This window comes from Neovison vison, chromosome 12, assembly GCF_020171115.1.
Source record: "Neovison vison isolate M4711 chromosome 12, ASM_NN_V1, whole genome shotgun sequence".
In the NCBI taxonomy this organism is placed as follows: domain Eukaryota; kingdom Metazoa; phylum Chordata; class Mammalia; order Carnivora; family Mustelidae; genus Neogale; species Neogale vison.
The window spans coordinates 47,588,813-47,601,926 of NC_058102.1; the positions used below are offsets into that span (position 1 = coordinate 47,588,813).

Genomic DNA, 13,114 nt, shown 5'->3' on the forward strand with positions numbered 1-13,114 from the left:
CAGGCTTTTGGTTTCTTTTTAATCAATATACAACATTTCTAGGAATTTTACCCTTTTGCTTAAATTTTCAAATATATTGGGATGATCCTAATACTCATGTTTAGTATCTGTAGTATCTATAATGACATACGCTTTTCACTCCTTGTATGGGGTATTTGTATAGTTTCTCTTTTTCTCCATGGTAACTTGACAGAAATTTTTGTCTATTTTGTTCACCTTTTCAGTCAACACACAGCTTTGCTGATCCTCTATTGCATCCTTGCTTTCTATTTCTGTTCTTATCTCTTTCCTTTACTTTTATCTTGTCCTTCTGTAACTTAATTGAACACAGTTCACTTAAAAAATATGATTTAAAGCTGCATATCACATCCAGTGCTCACCACATCACATGCCCTCCTTAATGCCCATCACCTGATAAGTTACTGAACACTACATCTGAAACTAATGATGTATGTTGGTAAATTGAATTTAAGTAAAAAAAAGATTTAAAGCTACAATTTCCCTCGAAGCACTACTTTCTCTCTTTTTTTTAAATCAAAGTATAGGTGACATATTAGTTGCAGATGTACAAACAGTAATTCAACAATTCCATATATTATGCAATGGCCACATTAAGTATAGTCACTGTCACCAAAGTTAAAATATCAACTATATTCTCTATGCTATACTTTTCATCCCTGTGACTTATTTCACAACTGTAAGTTTGTACCTCTTAATCCCCCTCATCTATTTTGTCTGATGCCCACCCCACTCCCCTCTAGCAACCACCAGTTTATTCTCTGTATTTGAGTGTTTCTATTCATTTGTTTTTCACAAAATGTTACATTGTAGTTATACTTGTATTTTAACTTGTTTTTAACAAGTTATATAACTTGTATTTTAACCTTTCCAAGTCCTTATGCTTTATATATTATATTATTCCATATCACACTATTTATTTCTCTACTTGGTCTTTTTTCCTTTGGTCCTTCACAATTAATTGGTATCTCTCTCTTCCATGTAACAAGACTGGAACTTTACCCACACAATCTATGGTCTCCTCCCATTGCCAATGTGTTGACATTGTAAAGAATTTTAATTCTAGATTGTTATATACTTTATTATTTTCTTTACCCTTACCTTTTATTCTTTTAAAGTCATCAACAATTTCCTTAAGTATCTCTTTTCCCCCAAATCTCTTGCAGCCTCTTTTGGATTTATTTCTATTCACACTTAGGTACTTTCTCCAAAAGTGTTTTTAATTTGCATCTTTGTATGGAAAATTTTCTGAAGTTTTGAAGGTCTGAGAACATGTTTATTATGTCCTCACATTTGAATAATTATTTATCAGGACATAAAATTCTAGTTTCAAAGTTCTTTTCATGCTCAATTTCAGATTCCTCAGCTTGGTAGGGTAGTGATGGTTTCTACCACACCATACCATTCTCAAATATCCTTTTATCTGTAGACTCCTACCCATCCTGGTGATTGAATCTTCTACAGGTTAAGGTTGACCAAATCTTTGAGGATAGGATTGAAAACAATGCCATCTTCAGAAAACTAGGTCTCTCATAAAATGCTGCTGTAAAATATAAATTTGTTCAACCTCTATAGAGGGCAATCTGGCAAAGCAGATCAAATATTTTAAAATACACATATAGCTTGACCCAACAATTTTACTTCTAGGCAAGTCTATGTGAAGGAAACAACCCAACAATGTGCAAAGAAGTATGCATAAGGATATTCATCACAGCATTATGATATGAAAAAAATGTTTTAAGCTCATTTCAAAACAAAGTATATTAACATCCTACAGTCAAAACCATGTAGTGATTAAAGACATGTAGAAAAAATATTTAAATTATTTAAGTTAAAGAAGAAAGTCTTTTGGTTTCAGAAATATGCATATGTAGGTAGAAAATATTGAAAGGTGGAAGACTCTTCTTGAGAAATACTAACAGTAGCATTCTCTAGATGGAGAGGGTAGGTGCTGATTTCTTCTTTTTGCCTTCTTTAAATAAAATCCTTCTTTGAAGCCCAATCTACAAAACAGATAGAAATAAACCCATTTTTGTGGGGGGACAGAGCTAATTCTGTCCACTTAGCCTTCTTCCTCGCCACTCATAGGCTGCTATGCAGTTTGAAAGCTACAATCAATGCATGCAGCTTACCCTACACGCTGTGTCAGAGCTAGAAGAGAAAGCAAAAGCATATTCAATCTAAAGTTGATGTATTTCTTTATTTATTTAGCTTTTTTTTTTGCAACTAAATATTACAATCACTAGTACACCTGTAATTCTTTATAGTATGTTCAACTAAAGAGTAAGCAGACACAGCATAGGTCAATTTAAAAGAAATCACAGTACTTCTTAGTGTAATCTGCAAAAGAGGGAAAAAGTCTTGGGCCCACTCCTTGGAAATAAATATCAAGTAACCATAAAAATATGCAGCCATTTTCCAGGTGTTCAGGGAGGTTCATGCATGGTCCCAGGCAGAGCGTCAGAGTTCCTCTTTGAAATATCCCAGCTTTGCCAATGACATCTCTTTTCTCAACTGCATAACTTCCCAAAACATCTGATCAACTATACAAATAAAAAAGGAGACATGTAAAAATCATAAAATAACATCTTAATTACCTTTTAGCTGTTTCACTGAAAATTTAACATTAGTTGAAATGCCAACAGGGCATTTCCTAATGACATACCTAATGCCTTGCCATATTACTACTAAGTCATACAAATTTTTTCACAAATTTGTGAGCATCCCAGTTTTATCAATAAACGAGCAATTTTCACCAGTTTTGCTACAACTATTTGTCAGATGTGTCAATGACCACTTTAGTCTTATAGACGGTAGATGCTTCAGTGCCCTGAGCAAATGGAAATCATGTTGCCACTATAAGGAATTATACCCAGTCCTCAATTATTCTCATGTAGGGATCTTCTCACTTTAGTCTGCGACATCTTGGCCATTCCACTATTTATTAACACCAACACAGAGAAAAACAGGAAAAAGAGGAAAACAAAAGGCAGTCCAGAGAACTCAGTAACATTCTTTTTGAGAAATAACAGAGAAATGTTTTGTATATGGCTCAAATTAGAAATAAAAATAAATGTAGAGACTAACTGTAGATTTCAATTCTCCCTACTTTGGCAAGCCCCCTCTGTAAATGGGGAAAAAAGTTGGCTTTATATTTCAGACAAAAAGTCTTCCTCTGACATATCATCAGATTAGAGATTGATTTAGATCAGTGGCTTTCAAGAAGCGGAGATTTTGTCTTCAAGGGTACCTCTGACAAAATGCCTGTATACATTTTTCATTACTGGCATCTACAGAGGAAAGCTCAGCAACGATGGGAAACATCCTACAATGTACAAGATAGCCCCCACCTCCACGACAAAGACTTAAGACTTATTCAGCTCAAAATGTTAGTAGTACCCTGCATTAGATTTAGCTGCCCTAAATCCTGTTTGACACAAGGCACAGATAACACACATATTTTTAAATTAGTAATATTTAATTGTTACAAATCTACACGTTATATATGTACCAAGTACCGTGACCTGGAAGAGTGAGAGAAACCAGAGAAGAGGCCACTTTCATCACCATTATACCTCCACTACTACTCATGGCAATTTCTCCCTATTTTCACAAAGGAAATTACCTTTTATCTTCCCTACAGAATTTACTTTAACAAGGAGAAAAAACACACTTGGCAATTTAACTTAACATAAATCATCTCTTCTGTGGCTTAAATCCTATTAACCACCAACAGGTATTAAAAAATATTTCAATTTTATTAAAGTCATAGAAAGTATTGTACACTTTAAACACTACTTTATGCTACTCAGCCTTTTGAAATTCAACATTAATGAGAGGTTTCACCCTCATTCTTTTAGGCATTAAAATTTAATTATATGGGATTCTAAATAAATATGATTCTTCTCATACCAAAGCTTTGAAATGCTAAGTTAAGTTTTTATTAGCATGACTAACCTTTCCACAGAATTAAGATTCACTGGTTTACATGACTGAAAGATAACAGGCTTCTTCTAGTTTTTATATATAAAAATATATTCAGTCCCTAAAAAAATATGAATAGGAAATTTTCTACAACTTGAATTCAAACAAAAATGGGTACGGACCTATCCCTAGCTTAGTATCTGCTATTTGTTTTAAAACAATCACATGTATTCAAGAAACACTGCTTTGGGGGCACCTAGGTGGCTCAGTCATTAAGGTCTGCCTTGGGTTTGGGTCATGATCCTGGGGTCCTGGGATCGAGTCCCGCATTAGGCTCCCTGCTCAGCAGGAAGGCAGGAGGCCTACTTCTCCCTCTCCAACTCCCCCTGCTTATATTCCCTCTCTCGCTGTCTCTCTCTGTCAAATAAATAAATAAAAGCTTAAAAAAAAAAGAAAGAAAGAAAGATAGAAGAAACACTGCTTTGGAGTTGCCGGGCCTTATGCATTTTCATGCCTGGCATTTAAGCCATGTGGCTATAGAATCATCAGTAATCATGAAAGACTGAATTAAAAACATTAAAACACTTGCATGAGGTTGGCTCTCTTGGATATATCATCTATATGTTTCGGCTGATTCAGCATATAGTAACCTTTATTCCATTCAGAACTATCTTCATGACTGCTTTGTTAATTCACATATGAAAGTACAAAATACAGAAAAAATTATCATTAGATTCCCATGGTTTTCACCAATTAAAATAAATCTGACCATGTCTAGAGCTCACTTACTTCTATTTCTTAGGCATAATTTCGATAAGCTTTTTACTCCCCTCACATTTGCTACCTGGTTTATCAATATACCCCCCTTAGAGTTATAACAGATTCTGCTTAAAACTCATATCAGAGTAAAATTAGGCAGTTCTAAGGGTCAAATATGTTTTAAAAGACATTAGTTCCCAAATTCTCCACCCATTTTATTAGAACTATGAGAGATTCAATATGAATTTACCAATAATAAAGTTTATTTGAGCATTACTATTATGTCCTATACTTTTTACTGACATTTATGTAAATATTTTGTAACCAATTAGGAACACTCACCATCCTGCTGTTTCACAAGCCCCTGCTGAATATATCGAATGTATGTAAAAAAGTTACATACAGAGGTGATCTAGGTCAAAAGGAAAAAAAGTCATAAACAGTCAAACATCTCATATCAAAGGGGGCTTAGTTAAAATTCATGGTTTAGTTACTTACCCTGTATCTGCAAAAAGGAGAAATATAGTAATAGTTGCTTGAGTCCCCTAATTTAATTCTGTGTTTACAGGACTTACTCTGGCCAGTTAGAGCACATTTTCTGTAAAACAATGACAAAATTTTAGTTTTTTAAAGTTGAAAGCATTTTGCTCCTATCTTCCATAGACGTTTCATGTTCACTAAGACAACAAATATCTGAGACCTAGTACGCAGCTGGCACTATTCTGGATGCACACAGGCCTGAGAAATACAAAGGAATAAGCTGCCTCCCAAAAGTACGGACTCTCAATAGTTACCTAAGGGTGCACCATCCTCAGAAATACCATCCTTTCTATTCGCATACACTACAGACTCTTAGATTTCGTATGATGGCTTTCTGGCTGGAATGGGGCTCTAAGACTCTAGAGGGCAGAGACTTTATCTATTCAACTTTAAATGCCAGACCAGACACACCAGACATTCAATGACTGTTGGTTAAGTGATAGCCACCTGTCAATACAGTGATGCTCGTTTGTCTATCAGGGCCGACTTTGAAGCAGCCCAGGTGTTACCCACTTAAGCTAGGACCATGGCTGATCACAACTACCACTCCCTACCCAGGCAAAATAAGTACAGCTGTAATTAAAATAAAGTGGCGGACAGCATTTTAAATAACATTATAGGGGCACCTGGGTGCCTCAGTCGGTTAAGCGTCTGCCTTTGCTCAAGTCACGATCCCAGGGTGCTGGGATCGAGCCCCACATCAGCCTCCTTGCTCAGTGTGGAGTCTGCTTCTCCCTCTCCCTCTGCCTGCTGCTCCCCCTGCTTGTGCTCTATGTCAAATAAATAAAATCTTTTAAAAATAAATAACATTATAAATTATATAGTAACGAAAAATGTTACATGAACATTAAATTTCAGCTATACTTAAATATGATACAAATGTGCCTCCATATTAAGAAAACAAATGGAGAATGTGTATTTAAAACAGGATCATTTTGGGGGCACCCGGCTGTCTTGGTTAATTGATTGACTCAGTTTCAGCTCAGGTCACGATCCCAGGATTGTGAGATTGAGCCCCATGTCGGGCTCCGTGCTTAGTGTACAGTCTCCTTGAGATTCTCTCCTCCTCTTTCTCCCTCCCCCTGCTCACATGCTCTCTCATTCTGTCTTTAAAATAAATAAAATAGTAAGAAAAGAAACTTTATAAATAGGATAATTTTGGAGGTGGCCATTCTGACCACAAAAGGATTACCGTATTTTCCCAAAGAAAGTTTGCCTCATTGTTCCTTTCTTAGAAAATTCCTTTAATGAGCTGTAACGATATTCTTAAAACACTAACTACTAGCTTAGGAAGGAGAGAAGATCAAGAAATTTTAAAACTGCACAAGTGTTGAAGACTTTGGAACTTCCAAAAGTATAATTTACACAAGAAGAAAAGTAAGCATTTAACTGATAGAAATCAACATATACACTACTCTTCTGGAAACACACACCTATTAGTCTAGTATTTTGTCTAATTTTAAAAGGGCTTTGCTAAAGTGGTTTTAAGCATCAACTTCTGAAATAATGAAAGTATTTCTTACCTCATTTCTAAAGCCGTCTCTGAACTGTGACACCCAACACACTTTTATATGAGCTAAGGTTCAAGTCAAGTCTTCTGACGTCCAAAGCCAGCATTCTGTTAACATGCTCCACTTCCTCAATACCTCTAAGCAGCTCTAGTCTCCAGATTTTAAACCCTTATCTTGATTTTCAGTTGGGGATGTCAATATGTCTAAACCTAGACCTGCTGTCTTCTTCCCTAAACCAGAGCCCCTCCTACGAACTTCCAAAATATCACACCATTCTTCTAGTCGACCATCTTTTAACCCCTTTCCTTTTACTATCCCCACCTGAATCTTTTCCTCTCCAAAGTTCTCTTGAGATTTGTCACATCCTTCCCCCCATACATTCACCATCTTCTGAACACAAAGTTTCTTGTTTCCAGGCCTTCAGTCATATGTACTTTTCTTTACCCAAATTCCACTCCTGCTTCAAAAACCTAGATCAAATCTCCCATCCCTGATCCCCACCCATGGGACAGGTCTTGGCTTCCTCAAAGTTCCTATAGTGTGAGCCATTTATGTCATGATTTTCTTCACCACCTAGTCCATAAGAGCCTTGGCCAAGGCCGAACTTCACATTTCAGGGAAGAGTATCTTCCAGAAGCTTCTCAACACAACATGCACTACAAACACTGTGGCATCTAACCCCATTCCTACAAGCACAATATCCCTAAACTATGTAATCTGTTCCCTAAGCCCAATCTATGTTATTTTACTAAACTACTACATAAATCAACCTTAACTAGTATCTTCATTTGTCACCATGTGTTAGTTGCACAAGTACAGTATGTGGTACATATGATGCAAGAAGAAATTTAAAATTCTATAATAAAAACTGGTATCTACCATACTTAAAATAAGATATATACATAGACCTTAAAAGCACAAAAACTGTTATCACTGATGATCAGGATAAAAATACTCAGGCGCTCGTGGAAAGAGGAAAGTTTAGGAATATAAATCCCTTCCCCATGATTCAGAGGCCGTTCTTCTATAGTCACAGCATGCAGGGAGTGTGGTGGAGGTTTGGCTCACAGAGCAAACACATGACCAGGTACTCTCCACAGAGAGCTACCTGAACACGAACACTGTGCAATCAGGAAGAACCATGTGACTTCTCCCACAGGCTTTCACACAGACCTATTAGCTCATTTCAAGCGGCCCTTTTCTCTCTACCTTCTCAGTGACCCAGACAGGAGTCAGTTACTGCTTTCCAGCTCTGTCAGATTTCCGGTCCCCTATATAGATCTAGTTCTTAACCACCAATTAAGCAGCTTCCTCCAAATCTTTCCAAGTCACTTCGCAAACAGCTTTGCCAGAGGTCCTAGGAACCACTGGCTTCAGACTTTCCTCATCCGGGACTGGAGAGTGAAAACCTGCCCTACTATGAAATGTGGGAGTCTTACCTCTGAAGGTTGGTAATTGCCAAGTATCTGTCATGTATGAAAGACAGAACTGGTTATTTACCAAAGTGAGAATCCTTTATATGATAGTATGAAAGAGGAGGATTACCGAAGTCTTTTTGGCATCTTTTTGGCATGCTTGATAAGACCTGGTCTAATTCACTATCTTCCCAAACTATTCTTAATGGCAACCCACAGGAAGAAATACATTTACACCAAAACCTGGATGTATATGTATAACAAACAAAAACTCTGTTTATGACCCACTAAGCTGATTTTATGATCAACTAATTAGTCACAACATATGGTCTAAAAAATGTCTTTAATACCTGGTCTAAAATACATATTTTTGTAATTAAAAGGGCCCTCTTTGGATGCTAAATTGGAAATGCCATGTCTCATACTATCTGAGGATTTGTCTTTAGGCTGCACAAACTAAATAGAAAACTAACAAGAAATTTAATCACATTTAAAACTAAAAAACTAAATTTATTACAACATATAAAAATTTAAAAACTCAGTGTCTTCCACAAGACATGGTTCTGAAAACATACTTTGGTCCTCCACATTCGACTGCAGAAGCTTTCACAAATCGAACAGGTTGCAATCCCACCGGTTCAATGCTTAGAGTATTGTTTTCCACAGCCTCCAAAACAGCTGAAGCCAACTTCAAAAAAACAGAAAGTATCAGATGCTATGCCAGCATTAAAATGTTTAAAATTGTATTCTACAGTGAACTGAATTTTTAAAAATTATTCTTTCCCCAGGCTCCACTGGTTTGGTCTTAGGCCAAAAGAAAAGAATGAAATGACATGGTCTTGAATTCTTTTATAACTCAAATATTGTTATGAAAGGCAATGCAGTTATAGCTAACTAACTTTTCCTGTTATCTAGAAGAGAACTGAGAGCACTAATTCCAATCTATCTATCTCTTAACCACAATTAACATCCACTAATGATGCCACTTCAAAATGAATACCCTAATGTTTTATTTTGCTAAATTTATACATATTTTTAAACTGCCAGTCATTCATAACCTAGCAATACATACAATTACAGCTATATATTTGCTGAATTTGTATTTATGTGCACCAGAGTGACCTACAAAAGAACTAGCAGGATTATCAAATATTGAATGCCCAGATGGAGATGGTAGCAACTGATCAACAGCAGATGAAACTGGCAAATTTCTTCAGTCTGGCGAGACTAGTAATTCGGAACGGATTACCCAAAAACAGACACAGAGTCAAAATGAATAACATGTACATCGAAAGTGTTTTACTATCCATTTTAACTTCTCCTTACAAGTAATGTTAAAATTAAATCCTCTAAAGACTTAACTTAAGACTCTTAGGACTACATTTCTTAAACAGTGACTGACAGTATATTTATAGACAATCCTTCCACATGTGAGAACAAATTAAAATTATGACCTTACATTTGTATAGTATCTTGTATTTTTTTTCAAAGTTTTTGTGTGTACTTTTTCACTTCATTTCAACCTCTTAACAACCCTGACACACAGGCAAGAAAGGCATTTTTCTTCCATTTTAAAGATGAAGAAGCTAAATGTGATTTTTTTTGTCAGGTACAGATAAATCACATGAACACCTTGGAGTGTACAGAACTTCCTTTCCACTGAACCTTGGACTGAGAATCAAGAACTAAGCCCAACCCCCACGCACATTTACTGCTTTACTCTGGTAAAACACGTACTTCACTGGGAATGACCCTCTGCTCATGTAAGCAAAGATGTTCTGTAAATGAATGCCAAGAAATGATCATGATCTTTGTTTGGAATGCAGAAAAGGATAAAACATGACATGTTATTATAACTTAGTCACATAAGAGAAAATTTTTTACATGATTTAACAAAAGGTACAGGAACTACTCTAACACATTCCTATTAAAATAAAAGAAAATTACCTCACTTTTTGAGAACGTTAAACATGGAAAGATATCTTCCTGATAAATTTTGTCTAAGAAAGGACACGATCTATCCATTGTGGGATCATCCTTCCAAGATCTGAATTCATTATACAGAGATAAGTCAGCCTAACAAATAAACCAGAAGAAAACACAAAATAATCTTTTTAAAGGTACAAACATAAAATCACTTTATAAAACCCAAACATAACATAAACATTAGCAAGGAAAGAATCTTACTCATTTAAAATAATGAATTGAACCATTCTTGATGCATTATAATACATGGTACCAACTTTCTTCTTAAAAAAATCCAAACCCCAAATGACTGACTGGCTCTTTTCAATGGATCTACAACAGTGTCCAGTGATGCTACCTTGATTCCCGCCCCACCCCCAGAAATGCTGGAGCTCCTCTTAAGACACATGTGCACACTGCTCTGAATATAAAACAAGTGATAAGTCTTTTCTGAAAATATTGAAAAAGTCATCTGGAGCCAAGTTAATTAAACAGTGTATGAATAAACGGAGACTAAATTGTGAAACTAGTTTGGGTCAAAAATGACACTAACTGTTCCGCTTTACCTGAGGGCATTTTCAAAATAATTTGAAAATGTTTACTCCATAAACAGCAAGACTAAAAGCAGCACATCTGTAATCTCCTAAACAGACTATCTTTAAAACATAACACTTATGGGCGCCTGGGTGGCTCAGTGGCTTAAGACTCTGCCTTAATCCCAGGGTGCTGGGATGGAGCCTCACATCGGGCTCTCTGCTCAGCAGGGAGCCTGCTTCCTCCTCTCTCTCTGCCTGCCTCTCTGCCTACTAGTGATCTCTGTCTGTCAAATAAATAAATAAATAAAATCTTTAAAAACAACAACAACACATAACACTTAGAGAAATATATTTTGGCATTGCAACTGTCTCAATTATCAGCACTAACCCAGGTTGGCACCCATCTTCCTATTCACTCTTCCAGTTGTCCCTCTTTCCTCCTCCCTTTAATAAGTCTTCCCCAAGTATTCTTCCCTCCAGATGCCCTCTACTCAGCTCAATCCTACCTGTCACACACAAGCCACACCTGCCTTTGGCTGCCCAACACGGCAGTGCCCCTCATCCTCCTGCAGCCCTAAGGCACTCTCATCCAGAAGAGCTGGGCACACCATAAATGACACACTGATGGCTGCTATGGCCTTCAGGACAGCTTAGTGGCACGTGAAGGTGATTTATATGACTGTAATAAAAGGCTGAGTATATCCAAGCTTTCCTACACTTTCTTTTAAAGCATATAATGGCACCTTCAGTGTGAATTCTTTTCATTCCAATCCATAAATTCTTTGAATCAAAACTAAAGTCAAGAAGATTGGGAAAAAAAAAAAAACACCCAGCATATAAATAATACTTAAATTTCCAAATTCATTTTCTTTGTAAAGTTTACCCTCTAACGGACATAAGCCCCCGAACAGGTGAGTGGTACTCCAAGGAAAGATTCTAGCTCAAAGGCAGTCACAAACTATTACAATCTGGTCTTGCGCCAGGAACCATGGCAAGCACCCCACAGACACTCAACCCTCACAACTGGGCAAGACAGACATTATGATCTTCATTTTTTTTTTTTAGATAAGAAAACTAGGGCTTAGAGAGGTAAATAACTTGCCCAAGGTTACAGATCAAGGAACCTGTAAAAGTTCAAATTTGTGTCTAAGTGACTCAATCGCAAAGCCCTGCATAATACATGCGTGTGTACTTGCACAGACATGTGTTTTAAGTTTCAGAAACTATGCTGCAAACACTGTTTCTGACTACCTGTCACATTTTCTCCAGAAACATGGACATGGTTCACTTTCTTTCCAACTGTTTTACCTTTCTCTAAAGCTTATACAGGTCAACTTTATGTGTTTCCTTTGTCTAATAAAGCTTTTTGACAAGTTTTCACAAAACATTAGAATACAAGATATATCTGGAAAACAGAAAGTTATCATTTTGAAGTTGTTTGCTGCTTCTTCACATTTCATGAGACCTCATAAATTAAAAACAGAACTTTAAAATGTCCCATGAGAAAATATTTACACTTTGTAAGTGTATGTAACAGAAAACAAGTTTTATAATCACACTGAGAAACCACAGCAAAATTTGAGTTGTACCAAGCAATTAAAAATGCTAATTAAATTCAAAGAAATTAAAGTTATGATTTTAAAAAGTTTCTGAAATATTTAACATGGATTTTAGATTCCATCACATTCAGATTTGGTCATCTATTGAATGTCTCTCTCACTAGCACCTTTTTTATTAATAAGCAACCAAAATGCAATTCAATTGAAGTACATAATGACCTTGATTATTCAATTTAATAAAATCCTGGCTTCTACGCAAAAACTTAACCAAATGAGCAGATACAGCTGCTTAAAGATTAATGATGAACCTGAATAAAACAATGTAAAACATAGCTTTTCAAGGAAAAAAGAGGGAGGGGCTGCTCCATGATCAATCCCATTGAAAATGCTTTCTCATTGTATGCAATGATAAAATTAAAAAAAATTTTAGAATTATACAATTTTTACTCAAAGCAGCTCAAAATATTTCCACAGTATCTCAGTTACCTTCACAACATATTTTAAAATGATAAGGCTACCATTAGTTCTGGTTTTTGTTGCTTAATTATCTGAATTAACTCTAAGACTCTCTTATTGATATAAAACTCTACCCCCCCAGAATTTAAGTAAAAGCAATGTGCTGTTCAAGAAAATCACCTTATTTTCACACATTTCTTATATTCATATTCTACTAAAGCATCTTACCAACAAATTTTGACTAGCCAGATCATTAAAGCCACCCACTGTCCTTTATACAACACATGACAGTTTGCTCCCTAAATTAAGTATCAAGATTAAGAAACTTACCAAGTTTCTAGCAGGTAACTCCAAGGTCAGCCAAGTAGAGAATGGAACTGAAGATTCCCTGAAAGCAGCCAGCTCTAGATAAAGCCTCCCCCATCTTAATA

The 13,114-nt window shown here is 36.1% G+C and overlaps 1 protein-coding gene across 6 annotated transcripts in view; it reads right to left on the reverse strand.

Moving 5' to 3' along the window:
• Window positions 1–2,199: 2,199 nt before the first annotated feature.
• The window catches only part of LOC122892615 (RAB3A interacting protein), a 45,647-nt gene continuing 34,732 nt past the window's right edge, over window positions 2,200–13,114 (reverse strand). For all 6 annotated transcript variants that reach the window (XM_044229327.1, XM_044229332.1, XM_044229330.1 and 3 more), the window contains 5 exons: window positions 10,115–10,243; window positions 8,743–8,855; window positions 5,200–5,299; window positions 5,044–5,113; window positions 2,200–2,561 (listed from right to left, as the gene is read on the reverse strand). In XM_044229327.1, the coding sequence (XP_044085262.1) occupies window positions 2,479–2,561; window positions 5,044–5,113; window positions 5,200–5,299; window positions 8,743–8,855; window positions 10,115–10,243 (495 nt within the window). In that variant the 3' untranslated portion in view covers window positions 2,200–2,478. The remainder of the gene's footprint in view (window positions 2,562–5,043; window positions 5,114–5,199; window positions 5,300–8,742; window positions 8,856–10,114; window positions 10,244–13,114) is intronic.